A 14,794-nucleotide genomic window follows, 5' to 3' on the forward strand; every position below is an offset into this window, starting at 1 on the left:
AGAAGTTGTACAGAAACTATGTAGACAATAAGATTCACGTACTATAATCTCTCATTCCCTTGAGTTTCTTCTACTTTTTCCCTGAATTTCTTCTAAACATTAGTTTGTTAAGGAAGGAAGATCCTTAAGGGGGATCTTCAACAAAACCCATTTGGATTTGGAGGTTAAGAAAGATAGAAAAAAAGGCAAGCCGCCACTCATAGACAGGCGTTGTAACCTTCACACTTGATATGAGCCCATATGCCGAATTTATGTAATACTTGAGCTTTTGCATTGGTTCAGATTTGTTCTAAACATTTTGATTAGAAAGCTTGATTACCCTGAGTAAAAAATACATAAATTCTGTATTCATTGAGCTAAAATTATACATCAAGGCTTTTCATTTACACACTTGTTTGGGAGGAATTGATGCGGGTTAACGAGCACGTTTAATAAAAAAAGAGGTTTCCCAATTATGTTTGACATAAAATTAATAAAATGAAGAGGTTTGAGAATTAATTGACAGTGAGTCCATGTTTCGAGACTAAATTGGGTTTCCCAATTATAAAATCCATCCATCTCTGTGCTTAAACCCCTTTTCATCTCATTTGCGATCGAAGTCAGCAGAAAACAAGTGAGTGAATACAATAGAGTAGCGGGAGGAGAGTGAAGGTGATGATCTCATGACGAAGACGATGTTGCCTAGATGTCTTATGCGGCAACGCCTCACTCTCAACCGCCACTTCTCCTCCCTTCCCAACACAACCAAAGTGCCTGTCCTCTACAAGAGTCCGCAAATCAACGAGTCAAACCACAACGATACCATAACTCTCCAGCTCTTTTCATGGGGCAGAGGCGCCTCTGGTCAACTTGGTGGCGGCATCGAAGAAATAAGGCTTTACCCAGCTCCAGTGGCCAACCTTCAGCTACCGCCTTCCTCCTTCACTCTTTCTCCAACCCCAGGCCAACTTGTTGACAATAGCAACAAAAAGGGAGTGACTGAGGTGGGCATTTCTTGTGGGCTGTTCCATTCTGCAATTCTTGCTGATGGTCATTTTTGGATGTGGGGCAAAGGAGATGGAGGCCGTCTTGGCTTTGGACACGAGAATCCTGCTTTTCTACCTACTTTAAACCCTTTTTTGGATTCCGTTCGCTCTATTGCTTTGGGCGGCGTTCATTCTGCTGCAATCACTTCCCTTGGCCACATCTTTACCTGGTCATTACTGCACCCCTTCTATCTATTTCCTTCAATAGCAATATTTTTAAGAGACATTACTTGTTGAAAAGAAAGAAATAAAAAGATTCAGTCTTTCTTGATCTTGTTTTATTAAAAATAAAGTTTACAGGGGCTATGGCGGTTTCGGTGCTTTGGGACACTCTGTTTATCATAGAGAACTCTTCCCTAGACTGGTGGAAGGCTCCTGGGATGGAAAGATACGCTGTATTTCCACTAGTGGCACACATACCGCTGCTGTCACTGAATCAGGTTATTCAATCTTTTCTTCATCTATGCAAACAACTAGCAACCATTTTTACATCTCTGTTGCAATATCTGTATATTTATTGCTTGGAGGTACATTTCCATGTACCTCGTACCTGTTTGCAAACTGCAACTGAAAAATTGCCTTTTATGCCGCATTGTGCTGTGTGTCTAACCCTGCAATGACCACTTCTCTATCTAAATCCTAAAGCCGAGTATAAACATTAGTTCATGTTTGTCTTTTGCTTGCTCTCACACATCTGGTTCCTATTTTGGATACAGGGGAAGTTTATACTTGGGGTCGAGAGGACGGGGATGGTCGATTGGGCCTCGGTCCTGGCCGGGGTCCAAATGAAGGGGGTGGGCTTAGTATACCCTGCAAAGTAAAAGCATTGCCCGTGCCTATGGCTACTGTGTCTTGTGGTGGATTTTTCACAATGGTGCTGACAGAGGAGGGGCAGGTTTGGAACTGGGGAGGTAAGAATGATACTTTCGTTTGCAGGAAGTTCTCTTTCTTTTCTGTGCTACTGCTTGGATACAAGTATCTTTTTTATTTTTAAAATGCAGTGAAGGAGCTTTAATGAAGTAATATCATGTACTAATTGCCATTGAGTGTTTGAAGGACACTGTCTCATGAACTGTCCTTTTCCATTCAGGTTACTCAGGGATATATAAAATTTTCGTTTCTCACTGCTTCTACTTCATTCCATTTGTATTTTTGGGCTTCCTTGTGATGATGTGTTAACTTACACTAAATTAAATTAGTTGCCATTCCATTTTTTTGTTGCCTATGTTGCACATGGCCAAGATTGTATAGGAGAATGCTCCACACATTTTTTTTCCTTTAGTACTACTTCTATGCTCTTACAAAGTATTTATTTATGTACTTTCCTGTTCTTGAAGTGTGTTTTAAAATCTTGGCTGTTAATAAACAATGTCAGTTACTGTATTATATGCACTTTCTTTGAAACATTTGAGTGGAGTACAGAGTTTTATCTCTCGCAAAAGCACTGTATTTTAGGGGCACTGTTATAATATAAAGGTTTCATCTATGAATTTGTTATGTTAAATATGACTATATCTTAAAGAAAAACGAAGGTGAATGCTTCAATATTAGATGTAAGCTGTCTCTTCATGTGCATGATGCTATGGAATCATTTTTATGCTTGACTTTGAAATAAATTTGCCAAGATCTTTTTTGAGCAGTTAACTGGTGTGACAGACTGTGCTTTTTGTCATGTTTTTAAATTTGAGTGAACTTTCATTTTCTTCACTTTGCTAGCACAAAAACAACACATTTAAAGTGTCTTGCCCTTTTTCTCAGCAAACTCAAACTATGAGCTTGGAAGAGGTGATAAGGTCGGTGGTTGGAGACCGAAACCAATTCCTAGCCTTGAAGATGTTCGTATCATTCAGATAGCAGGTGGTGGATATCACTGTCTTGCCTTGACTGGTAAAGTGACACCAAAACTTAATGATTACAGCCACAATTACAACTTTTTTTCTTTTTTCTTCTTTATCCCTGCCTCCTTTTAGATTGCATAGCATTTTCTACTATTTCTGATTCTTGATCATATTAGCAGATGAAGGTAAAGTACTCTCGTGGGGGTTTGGTGGACATGGTCAGCTTGGCCATTCTTCAATTCAAAGTCAGAAAATACCGGCAGTGATTGATGCTTTGGCTGATCAGCGTGTCATTTATATCGCCTGTGGAGGTTCATCTTCGGCAGCTATAACTGGTGAGTTGAGATATGATCTTAAAATGCATTTTCAGTACCTTTTTTTTTAATGCAAGAGAAACTCTCCAATCCTACAATCTGGTTGATTCTACAAGGTTGCCGCATACTCTTGCCACGAGTTGCCCCTCTGGTAAATCAAAAAGCTGATGGCATTATATTACTGTCAGGTTTTGTACTGGCAAGATATGATTCTCACTTACTAGACATACTCTAATTTAACTCTTACATCAATTGGCAGTCAGCATTTGAAAGTGCTTTGAACTCTGCACTAGTTGGCTTGACTATGATGATGATGGAAAGTCGACGCAAATCTACCTTATTTGTTATTTGGTCCAGCTGCTAACCTATTAATGATTGCAATTTGAAATTTCTTACAAATAATACCTAGGGCAACAAAAAATGTTTTCTTCACCATTTTATTGAGTGGGTCTGACTTTTTATGCCAGGTGTTGATAATTTGTTGAATAAACATAATTTGATTTTTATGAAGTTTGGGATGGCCTCATATAGAATATAAGCCTACCCAGCAATTTGCTTGAACTTTTGAGCCAGTTGTTGATGGTGTCTGTCTTCGTTTGTTGGTTGCTTTTCAATATCAGCATGCCACATGTTACCCCTGTTTGGCTAGGTGCTCTTACTAATGTCAGCTGCATATTGTTTGGAGCGAGGCTTGGAATTGTCTTAACTTCGCGTGTTTTTTGTCTTTAAAAGTGCTGTTGTGGTTTCTGTGTAGATAAAGGGAAGCTGTACATGTGGGGAAATGGCAAAGATTCTCAATTGGGAATACCTGGCTTGCCCGAGGTTCAATCATGCCCAGTTGAAGTCAAGTTTCTAATGGAGGATGATGGATTGGGACAGCACAGTGTGCTTTCGGTTTCAGTTGGCGCATCTCATGCAATGTGTTTGGTTTTGAGGTCAAGTTAAAGTTGGTCTTGTTGTTCGGAGGCATGTCAACACAGAGATTTGTCAATCTTGGATATCTTGCAATATCGAGTAGGCTTGGAATTGATACAAATCTGAGGATGAACTAATTTGAGGATGATTAGCAAATGAAAAAAATGTGCCATGACATTAAGAAGATTAGCTTGTATTGGATCTTCCAGATTCAAGAGGATGTTCTGCCTCTGTCCGTTGTCTGAAATCCTTGCATCACCTGATCTGCTCATCTTTACTTCTCTTTGGTTATTCACAGTCGTGCTTCCTTTGAAACTAACGTGGTTCCTAATTACTATTGAATGAATGAGAAGGCCATGTATCAACTGAATTCTTTGGTTATGGAAGAGTTCACAATTTTATTGAAGTGGTGGCACAAATGCAAGGTACCTCCATCATCTCATGTAATTCTTGCTATCGTTCCATCATGCAAGCATGTTGTCACAGTAGAAAGCGTGATTTCTAGTGAGTTTTGAGGTGGCTTTCATAATCAACTAGCCGCAGCTAGAAATATCTTTTGGGTGATAACCGACTTTTCTTGATGTTGTCTTTAGGCATGAGTAATTGCTCCATTTATGCGTTAGAGTCTGCCATGAGACCAATCCATGGAAATTCATTGTTGTTTAGTTGAAAATGGTGGTAATCGGTCAGTCTGATAGTTGAAATCAATGTTGAAAATTTGTGATTCATTAAAAAAGATAAAATAAAATCGGGGATCAACTAGGTAGTAGTTTGCTTGCCTAGAAATTTTTTGTAGTTGAAAATGGTGGGATGAGAAGTTCTGAACTATTTTCACAAATCGAACCTATCATGCGAGAACCACTACCGCACTGAGAGTAATTAACTGTGCATATCATTATAATATGCCTTTGATATCTAGACAGAGATGATACTTTACAGTAGACCCATCCCTTTTTGACGTACATCAATTCATACCTGCAGAAACAGATCCTTGTTATTTTTAGATTCGTTTCTGGTAGTAGGATACGATCTCTGCTAAAGGAAGAACACTCATGTAAACAATACATAAAGGATCTCTTTTCTCGTGCGTGAACTACTGGTTCTATGTGAAGAAAAAAGGTGCCCAGAATGTTCTAAACTATGATATTACTAGAGATGGACTGAATGGAGAGAAGATTTTGGGAGCGTTGTCTCTCTTTTGCTTTATAATCGATCCCATGAAGCTTTGAGCGTGCAACAATCAACTGAAAGCCATTTGAAGTTCCTCTTCGGATGCTAGACAAGGTGCTGATGTTCCCATATGTTGTAGCTGCATATTATCATGCCAAATCATGGAGATAATGCAGCTACTCATCAGTTGGCAGAAATCCCTCATGAGAATGATCCCCATAAATTTATTTGTTCTGTATGGCTGGAAAGTTTGCAGCGGAAACTATTTCTTCCATGTTGCCCATTTCCCAAATTACTTGTTGATCATCAAAAAGCTTGTTTCTGCAGACTGTTCTGTAATATTTTTCTCGAATTGTTTACATATATTCTGTCTGTGCATCAATCCTCTAGAACAAAATATTCGTAAAAGCAGGGAGCTTTTTTTCTCAAGACATAGAACTTGGAAATTTTGTGGGCCACTAGTGTTCAGTTTTTCTGTCATTTATTTGGATTTACCTCTAATTGCTCATCGAAGCTCCCCTGCACTTGTATTTGCATCCTAAACACTTCATTTTATTGATAAAACGTGGCAGAAAACATATGAATTAGTAAAATGATATAATATTAAATTTATTTTTAAAAGAAAAGTCTAAACTTGCCTTTTTCTTTAAATCAAATCCTTTTTAATTTTTCTTTTCAATTTTATTTTTCAATATTTCATTGATCTTGTATTGTTTTTCATAATTTGTTAAAGTTTGCTTTTTAGGCAGCTATTGCCTATCAAATAAACATCTTAATATTTGATAGGTGGTTAATTTTATGAACACCTATTTCATTTGAATTCTTTTTAGCTTCTTTTTTTAAAATTTTTTTTTTATTTTCATTTTCATTCTCATATTTTCTTTGGTGTTCTCAGGTTAGTGGGTCATGACCTGTTGATGCTTGGGTTTATAGGTATTTGCCTTGGAGTTCTCAGATCGGTAGGTCTTTGCTCGACAATGCTTGGATCAATAGGTCTTAGTCTGTTGGTGCTCAAGTATGTGGGTATTTGCCTTAGATTTCTTAGGTCAGTAGGTCTCAGATCAATGGTGCTTGAGGTGATAGGTATTTTACTTGGAGTTTTCAAGTAGATAGGTCTTGGCCTGATGGTGCTTGCGTCAATAGGTATTTAACTTAGAGTTTTCTTGTCGATTGGTATTGACCCATCAGAGCTCGAGTTTGTAGGTATTTTGCCTTGAAGGTCTTAGGTTGATAGGTCTCGGCTCGACAATGCTTGAGCTTCTAGGTATTTGCCTTGTTGTTCTTGGGTCGGCAGGTCTCAACTTGTCGATGCTTGGGTTAATAGGTATTTGCCTTGGATTTCCTGGGTTCGTAGGTCTCGACCTGACGGTGCTTGATTTGATAGGTATTTGACTTTGAGATCGACACGACTCAACCTGTCAATGCTCGTGTCTGTAGGTATTTGCCTTAGATTTCTTGAGTCGGTAGGTCTTAACCTGTCAATGCTCGAGTGTGTAGGTATTTGCCTTGGATTTCTTGGGTCAGAAGGTATTGGCATGTCGAAGCTCAGGTCGGTATGTCTCGACTCAGTTGTGCTCTGGTTGGTAGGTATTTTCCTTGGAGTTTTTGGGTGGTAGTTCTTTGCCTATTGGTGCTCGGGTCTCAAGGTATTTGCCTTTGAGTTTTTGGGTGGTAGGTCTCGGCTTGTCGGTGCTCGGGTCAGGTTGTATTTGCTTTAAATTTCTTAGGTCTATAGGTCTCGCCACAAAGGTGCTAAGATCAGTAGGTATTTATGTAAATCCTATTTTTAATAGTGGAATTTTCAACTGAGAAACAATAAATCAAGAAAAATTTGTTATGACTAGAGATAAAAATCTTGTAAATTAGTTAAAATTCTAGGTAAGAATAAATATGAATTTGTATACAAAAAAAATATTGATGGATTGGAGTTTTGATGAAAATAACATTTAGAATATAAAATGAAAGACATTATTGAAATTATGGAGAGAAATCCTTATCCTTTTCCATTAAAACCCGCCAGCCATTGTTAAGAGAGCAACTTTGAGAATTTTATTTTTCTCCTCCTTTATTGTTTTACTTGCTTGAGTCCATAGGGCTTTAGCCTCCCATACAAGCTGGTTATGTTTACTTCTTGTAAGAAAGAGGTGGTCTTATAGCTGTTTCTTATCACTTTTAATGCAAGACTAACCATTCTGTCACTCACGGACTAGTTTGGTTTGGTTTGGTTTCCTTAGGGTTGGCTGCTTTTGGTTTTTTTAGCTTAAAATGGGAACAAAGAGTTGGCTGCTTGTGGTCATTGCCATAATAGGTATAATTCCCCAGCGTTTTAACTTTAGAGCACGTAAAGGAGTTGAAGTGAGTAGTTTTGGATCTTCATAGCTTGTTTAGGGCCTTGGGGTTAATTAAATCCGTGGACTCCCTAAGCTCATAAATAATACGATAGCTTATAGCATTTTTTTTTTTTTTTTATCAAAAATGAAAAATAAAATTTGTTGCATGTATTTGTGTACTTTATAGTAAGTTTATAAATCCTATACATGTCTCAAATTAAAAAGCTTATTGAACCAACATACACAAACCTTCAAAAACCAACTTGGTGTTCCCAAAACCTAATAAAAAAATATTTTGTTATTCACACCTTTAAGTGTTTAAGGTACAAGGACTTGCATCAAACCATAATTTTAAAATCCGATCTGGTCAAGTGATTGGATCATGGGTCAAATGGGTTGATCTAGGTTAAACTGGGTCAACTCAAAAAAAAAAAGAAGGAAAAACCATACAGTTTCTCTAACCAATAAGCTTAATACCATCATTTTCCTGCAGTTTTTTTGTTGTCATTATCAATTGCCATTGCTGTTCACTGATGGAGAAAAAATTATAGCAACTGTGATCAATTATATTCAAAGAGAGGTGGAAAGGGCATTTTTATTTGTTTTGCAAGGAAATTGGCAATCTATCCAAATATAGGCAAGGACATCAAATTGACAAAAGGTGAAATGAACACATCCAAGTCATCAGAGAATCAAACACGCTAACAAACAACTCCACATTTGACTGTCATTAATCATAACAAAATTTTGCTCAAACACATCCTCTAACTCAAAAGACTTCACTTCATCATTTTGAGGCCTGTTTTTCCTTTGCCTTCTGAATCTTCAAAACCTTCTTCACAATCTTTTGCTCCTCCACCAAGAAAGCCCGGATAATTCTCTCCCTAACAGCACTTCCAGACAAGACTCTACCATAGGCACGGTTCATAGTCCTACGATTCCTTGACAGTCTAGACCTCTTGTATTCAGCAGGTCTCAAGTGAGGGATCCCTTGAATCCTCTTGCCAGTAACTGGGCACTTGGGTCCGCTAGCCCTCTTCTTGGTGGTTTGGTAAACCAATTTCCCACCAGGGGTTTTGACCACACGGTGTTGGTTAGATTTTGTGGCGTAGCTATGACGCTTCCGGTAAGTCAGACGCTGCACCATTTTCAGATCACTAGCTCTTAAGTCTCTGGGTGGTGTATGGTGGGCAGACAAAGGAGGGCATTTTCATTTTCAAAGAGTAACATTAATTAGGTTAGTGATTTTGCTTCGCTCTTCTTCACTTTTCAGCATTTTAGCATTTCAAAAAGACAAAAACGACATCGTTTAATGACAGTCAAAATAAAATAAAAAATTGACCGGGTCTCACCCGAGTTTGACCGGGTGGACTGGGTCTCGGGTAGACCCTCCGGGTCGACCGGGTTTTCCCGGACCAATTCCTGAGCGAGTTTTTGCCTCCACCTAGACCGGTCCCAGGCTCGGGTCGACTGGGTCCCGGGTCAACCCGCCATGCCGGTCCAGGTTTTAAAACATTGCATCAAACCTTTTCTTGGCTATTAAGAGCTGTAGTGTATTTCTTGAATTTTCATACAAATAAGGTTTTAAGTTTAATATTCACTGATATTAAAGTTAAGATTATTAAAATTTTATTGTGTAATATTTACTAATGGTAGAATCGAGAATATTATTTTTTAGTTTAATATTCATTGATTTTAGAGTTAGGAATATTAAGTTATCTCTGTGTAATATTCATCAATGCCAGTATTGAGAGTATTATTTTCATTCAAATATTTATTGATGCCAAAGTCATGGATATAATGCATTTTCAGTATAATATTCACCACGCCAAAATTAAAAATATTATTTTCAGTACAATATTCATTGATGCTAAAGTAACAAGAATAAAGGTACCATAGAAAAGATGACCTCATCGAGGCTTCTTCTATGAACCTTTCTTAGGACACCTAGGTTTGAACTATCAATAAAAGTTTAACTCATCATAGTGAATTTGTTATCACTTTGAAGATATACTACTAACAGATTAAGCACAACAAACTATTAGTAACTTAAAACAAGATTAGTAATGTAATTTATCTTAGGTATGACACTTTAAGATGATAATATATTTTCCCTGACATAAACAATCATTTATCATAAATATTTGATGATCAGTGAAGATTTCTAATGACTTGTGGCATAGCTAGGATAATTTTCTAGAGGGGTCCAAAATTAATATAACAAGATATATAATTTTTTTTTTCTAATATATCATACATAAGTTGTAAACAGAAATTAAATTAAAACTAATAAAAAAATATTCTTACATATTTATATTAATTGTGCTCGTCGTTTTTTCATGGAATATATATCATCAGTTATCATATATATTGTGAATTTTTTTAGCAATTTCTTTTTCTATATAAACAATCAAATAATATGTAAGAAAATCATCCTTCATTCAATTATGAAATCATGTTTTAACAATCTTCATTGTTGAAAAAACTCGTTCAGTAGTTGTTGTCAAAACAAGAAGAGTCAAAATAAGCTGAATTAATCTATCAATTAGTGAATACATGGTTGATTTTCTAGTTTCTAACAATCCTTAGCATAAATAAACAATCATTGACAAATTCTTTAACTCTGGATGATTGGAAACATCAAGCTTATAATGTTGTAACTGGAATCTCAAATGAATTTTTTTTCTTGGTTAGAAAAATCTTCAGGATAGAATTATTAACAAGCCTACTTATATCTTCAACATTGAATAATTTGTAGGTATTTTTATAATCAAAAGTTGTGCTCAACATAAGAAGCTCGGTTGCCTACTCACAATCTATTATTTAGCTCTTGTAATTGTTGATCAATTGTAGATGTAAATATATTAACTTGGTGGTGATGCTTAATTGTTATTGAATTTTTTTGAAGGAGAGATTGTCCCACATTAGAAAAATAAACACCCATATTAGAAACTTTATTGTTTTGATGCTTACAAAATGATGTCACTTTCTCTAAAAGAGTTTTCCAACTATCATCTCTTAACTTTTAAAGAAATTATTTTTTGTTAGGCACGAAATATATAACATTTAGAATGTCTTAAGATTTTTATTGTAAGGTTTGGAAAAGAATATCAATAACTCCCATAACATTCTTCATTACATGTAAGATGATTGTAAAATCAAAAGACATTAGTAACTTAATTGCAAAAGTTGCATCACCACATTGAGAATAAGTAGATACATTTGAAACAATGTTCTTAAGAACCAAGCAAGTTGCCTCGTACATTTTTATCAGACTACAAATTGATTTGAAGTGTGAATTCCATCTTCTATCTCCAAGTCACTACAAACTACCTACTTGATTAACTTATTTACTCGTTTTAATCTCACTAATATTAATGAAATGTTCAATTGTACCTGATTAAAAGCTTGCAATTCATCATTGTGATTGCAAGAAGAACTAAGAACGTTAACAATAAAAATCAAGTTATGAAAGAAGGTGTGAACATGAGATATTTCTCTAGTTGCAATAATAAGAGTCAATTGTAATTGATGGTCTAAACAATATACTTAATATGTATAAAGACAATCTTTAATGAATAAAACTTGTAAACCATTCCACTCTCCACACATATTACAAGTATCATTATACCCTAGACCTCTAATATTTTGAATATCAAGATTGTGATGAGATAAAACAGAGAAAATCTCTTCCTTAAGATTTAAAGCAATTGTATCTTTGACGTGTCTTATATCTAATAACTGTTTTTGTATAAATCCACTTCTACCAATAAACCTAATAACAAAGGTCATTTGCTCTATTTTGGATTTCATCTTGAGCTTCATGAATAATTAAATAAAAGTTTGCATCACCAATTTCATGACGAACTGAAGATTGAAAATTTCTAGCAAAAACATGTGAAATTTATTTTTAAATATGATGTGATGTGTATTTAGTATTTTTTGGAGTATTATCCAAAATAATAACACAAACTTGTTCATTGTATAATGCTAAAAATTTTTTACCATTTCAAGAAAATTGTCTTGCTTTTTATTATTATTATTATTATTATTTATGGTCGTTCATCATATCTTTGAAAAGAACATGCTTGCTTATTTTAATTGCTATGTAGTATCAATTATACTTTAGCCTCATCCTTTCAAAACATTATTTTATATTATCTTTAATTTTTTTTTATGATGAAGTTCATACCTTCTGATGATCACTTTAATAATACTAAAAATGACTTAGTCAGAAGGTAGCATAAAATTTTGATTCGTGCTTATATCATTAATATACATGTAAAATAAACTAATTAAATCAAAAGGGTTATAAAAATTATAATGCTAATATTATGATATTAAGGCATCCAGTATTATTTATTTCACAAAAACAATACGCAGTGTAATGTTTTCAAGGCATCCGTTATTATTTATTGTAGAAAACAACACCCTTCTGTGACATTATTCCATTATATAATTATATGGAAATGCCTATGGATGACATTAACATTTAGGCCCTGGTAAATACAAAAGGAAATGCAGGACCATCCAAGGCTAGCAATCTTTTGTCATCCTCTATCAAAATGCCAGCAGATCCACACCTTGGCCTATCACAAGTTGGACAGGATTCAGTAGGGCACCATGAGAAACTGTAGACGCCTCCATTATTGTCAATCCTGAAGTATGATTTGTCTCCTGCTGTCACGATAAATCGCCTTCCAGTTTCTGGATCCTCCTCCCCTACCCTCCAGGCAGTAGACTGGATACAAATAGTGAATGCTTGGAATTCCACACTCAAGTCCCTGGATTCCCTGATGATGGTCTCTCCAGAAGTGAATGGAGTGAAGATGACTGAAGTGCCATTTGGTTCAGCACTTGCCAGGGGTTCCTGGCCAACGTAAAAAGGGCACCTAATTCCGTTCCGGTTGACTAAGGTTAAACCACCTGCAACATCAGTTATACCAGGAAGTATGTAGTATTCAACACCGGTTTCAAGAGGCTGACCGCTGGTGTCGAGCACTGGAGGGCTCTGGTCATCGGCTGGCTGAGCTAAACTACATATGGCCATGGTTAGCCAAACGAAGCTTAATGTAGCTCCGATACTTGTCATGGTTTGTAAGTGTTCGCACAAGAAAAATCAGCTATAAGATCTATGTTCTGCTTAATTATACTTCTACAACTTAGAAATAAGCGCAATATATAGGAAAATGCCGAGAGAAAGTTCATGCTTACTTGCACCGTAAGGATGTGCAGCTCAGACTTCAGGCTGATTCCGTGTTTGAATAAGCAGCAAGATGTTGAAAATTTATGGTTGTAAGATGGTTGTATAACCGTCCGATGTTGAAAATTTCAAGTCCTATGCAGGAAATTTGTCACGAGGAATTGACTATCCAAGTTCACCATTTGAGCAAGTTATCATTTATCCAATATAGCTGCATATTTATTGTATTGGCAACTAAGCTTAGTTTAGAATTGCGTTCCATAAAAAAAATAAATTTTTTTATACTATTGAATTATTTTAATATATTAATGTTAAAAGTAATTTTCAAAAAATAAAAATATTTATTTTAATATATATTTTAAATAAAAAATACTTTAAAAAACAATAATTCAAACAAACAATCACAGTGCACGAGCATGCCCACAGGCAATATGCCTTGTTAGATAGGAACGTCGACTTTTCTACAAGGAAGAGGACAGCGGTTCTGGAAACGGAGATTAGTTAGGGCATATTGTTTTACAGACACGTCCTAAGTTATCGCAAATAAAACAATGCAATGTCAAAGATGGTTTAATTGTGTTGGATGTACCTTCATTATTGGGGTTCAAGATTTAATTAATTGGATGAACCTTCATTTTTTTTTTTTTTCAAAGTTAATAGTTGACACATTCTATAATAATAAACAATTTTGTAATAGTTAACATAGTACTATAGGATTAAAATTTTTCTAACAACGAAAACAAAAATACAGTAATTTAATTAAAACAAAATCACGGGCATATATCTTTATAATAAAAAAAATATTTATTAATAATAAATATAAAAAAATCAAATTAAATTTTAAATTGTTAAAAAATATAAACTTTTTATATATGCAGCATAAATATTTTACGATACTCATGTAATATCTAAAATACTTTCTAAATAAATAAAAGGAATGAATATATAAAAAAAAAAAGAGAACAAAAAATAATTAAAAATATATAATTTTTATTTTATTTTTTATAGATTCAGATATATTTTTTGTAAATGAATTTTTTTTATAATATTTATAAAAAAACTAGCAATATTTTATTTGGTAGACTTTTAGGGAAAATACTATTCATTTAAACAATGTTTCTTTTCTTTGGTCCTTATAATTTTTTACACTTTGGTCCCTTAATTTCTTTGTCTTCTTATTTGGCTCTTCAGAATTGTTTTAATTTGCGGTTAGTCTTGTAGCTTGTTTTTCATGCATGTGTGGAGATTTCAAGGTGTCGAGTAAATATTCTGTCATTATTTGAATTCTTAATTTGGTAAAATAAAATTTAAATTAATTGATTTAAAATAAGTAGAGATTCAGGGACCGAATTTGAAGCTTGAAGAAATATTGAATCCCTTTAGCAAAATATTTTGCTAACATTAAAAGATTGATTTACACAGTCAATGGGAAGTTTAAGTCCCTTTTTTAATTTTGATACCTAAACTTTTTTTTTTTTTTTAATTTGATTCCTTTCTATTGTTGTAATTTAGGAATTTTAATTAATATTTTTTTCCGGTTGCCTTGAAATGGTTTAATTGTCAATAGCTTTTAATAACCATTTTACTTTGAATAAGAACGGATATAAGAAGTGATCACATAATAGAATGTGCACATTAGAGGTCAATGAAACACAAAGACACAAGCACAAATATTAATATATCTTCTTGCGTGGCTAGGATCACATTGAACACTTGAAAGAGCATTTAAATAACTATTCTTCCAAAGACCACTAAAAGTATTTTCCAATATTATATCTTTAATCATCATCATCAACAACAAGAATCATGAATCCATATATGATGGCCACTGGAGGCTTACATGGTCGTTAACTTTAGGGCCCGTGGGATTAGTCGAGGTGCGCACAAGCTAGCCCGGACACCCACGTTAATAATAATAAAAAAAAGAATCATGAATCCAAGACTATTAACATTTTCAATTGTCAACATTTATCTCCTTGTCTCGTTAGATGACTAGAAT

The 14,794-nt window shown here is 34.8% G+C and overlaps 3 protein-coding genes across 3 annotated transcripts; 1 reads left to right on the plus strand and 2 right to left on the minus strand.

Annotated features, from left to right (window-relative positions):
- The first annotated feature begins 523 nt into the window (after positions 1–523).
- Positions 524–4,498, plus strand: LOC118037605 (RCC1 domain-containing protein RUG3, mitochondrial). The gene is made up of 6 exons (XM_035043643.2): positions 524–1,195; positions 1,326–1,465; positions 1,742–1,936; positions 2,784–2,912; positions 3,043–3,198; positions 3,932–4,498. The coding sequence occupies exons 1-6, from the start codon at positions 663–665 to the stop codon at positions 4,120–4,122; spliced, it is 1,344 nt and encodes a 447-aa protein (XP_034899534.1). The 5' UTR covers positions 524–662; the 3' UTR covers positions 4,123–4,498.
- A 3,757-nt stretch (positions 4,499–8,255) lies between these two features.
- On the minus strand, positions 8,256–8,809 carry LOC118037604 (large ribosomal subunit protein eL34). The gene has a single exon (XM_035043642.2). It carries the CDS (start codon positions 8,737–8,739, stop codon positions 8,380–8,382), a length of 360 nt encoding a protein of 119 aa, XP_034899533.1. The 5' UTR covers positions 8,740–8,809; the 3' UTR covers positions 8,256–8,379.
- Positions 8,810–12,046: 3,237 nt separating this feature from the next.
- Positions 12,047–12,730, minus strand: LOC118037603 (kunitz type trypsin inhibitor 111). Its single transcript, XM_035043641.2, has one exon. The coding sequence runs from the start codon at positions 12,682–12,684 to the stop codon at positions 12,085–12,087; it is 600 nt and encodes a 199-aa protein (XP_034899532.1). The 5' UTR covers positions 12,685–12,730; the 3' UTR covers positions 12,047–12,084.
- Positions 12,731–14,794: the final 2,064 nt, after the last annotated feature.

This window comes from Populus alba, chromosome 4 (genome assembly GCF_005239225.2).
Source record: "Populus alba chromosome 4, ASM523922v2, whole genome shotgun sequence".
In the NCBI taxonomy this organism is placed as follows: domain Eukaryota; kingdom Viridiplantae; phylum Streptophyta; class Magnoliopsida; order Malpighiales; family Salicaceae; genus Populus; species Populus alba.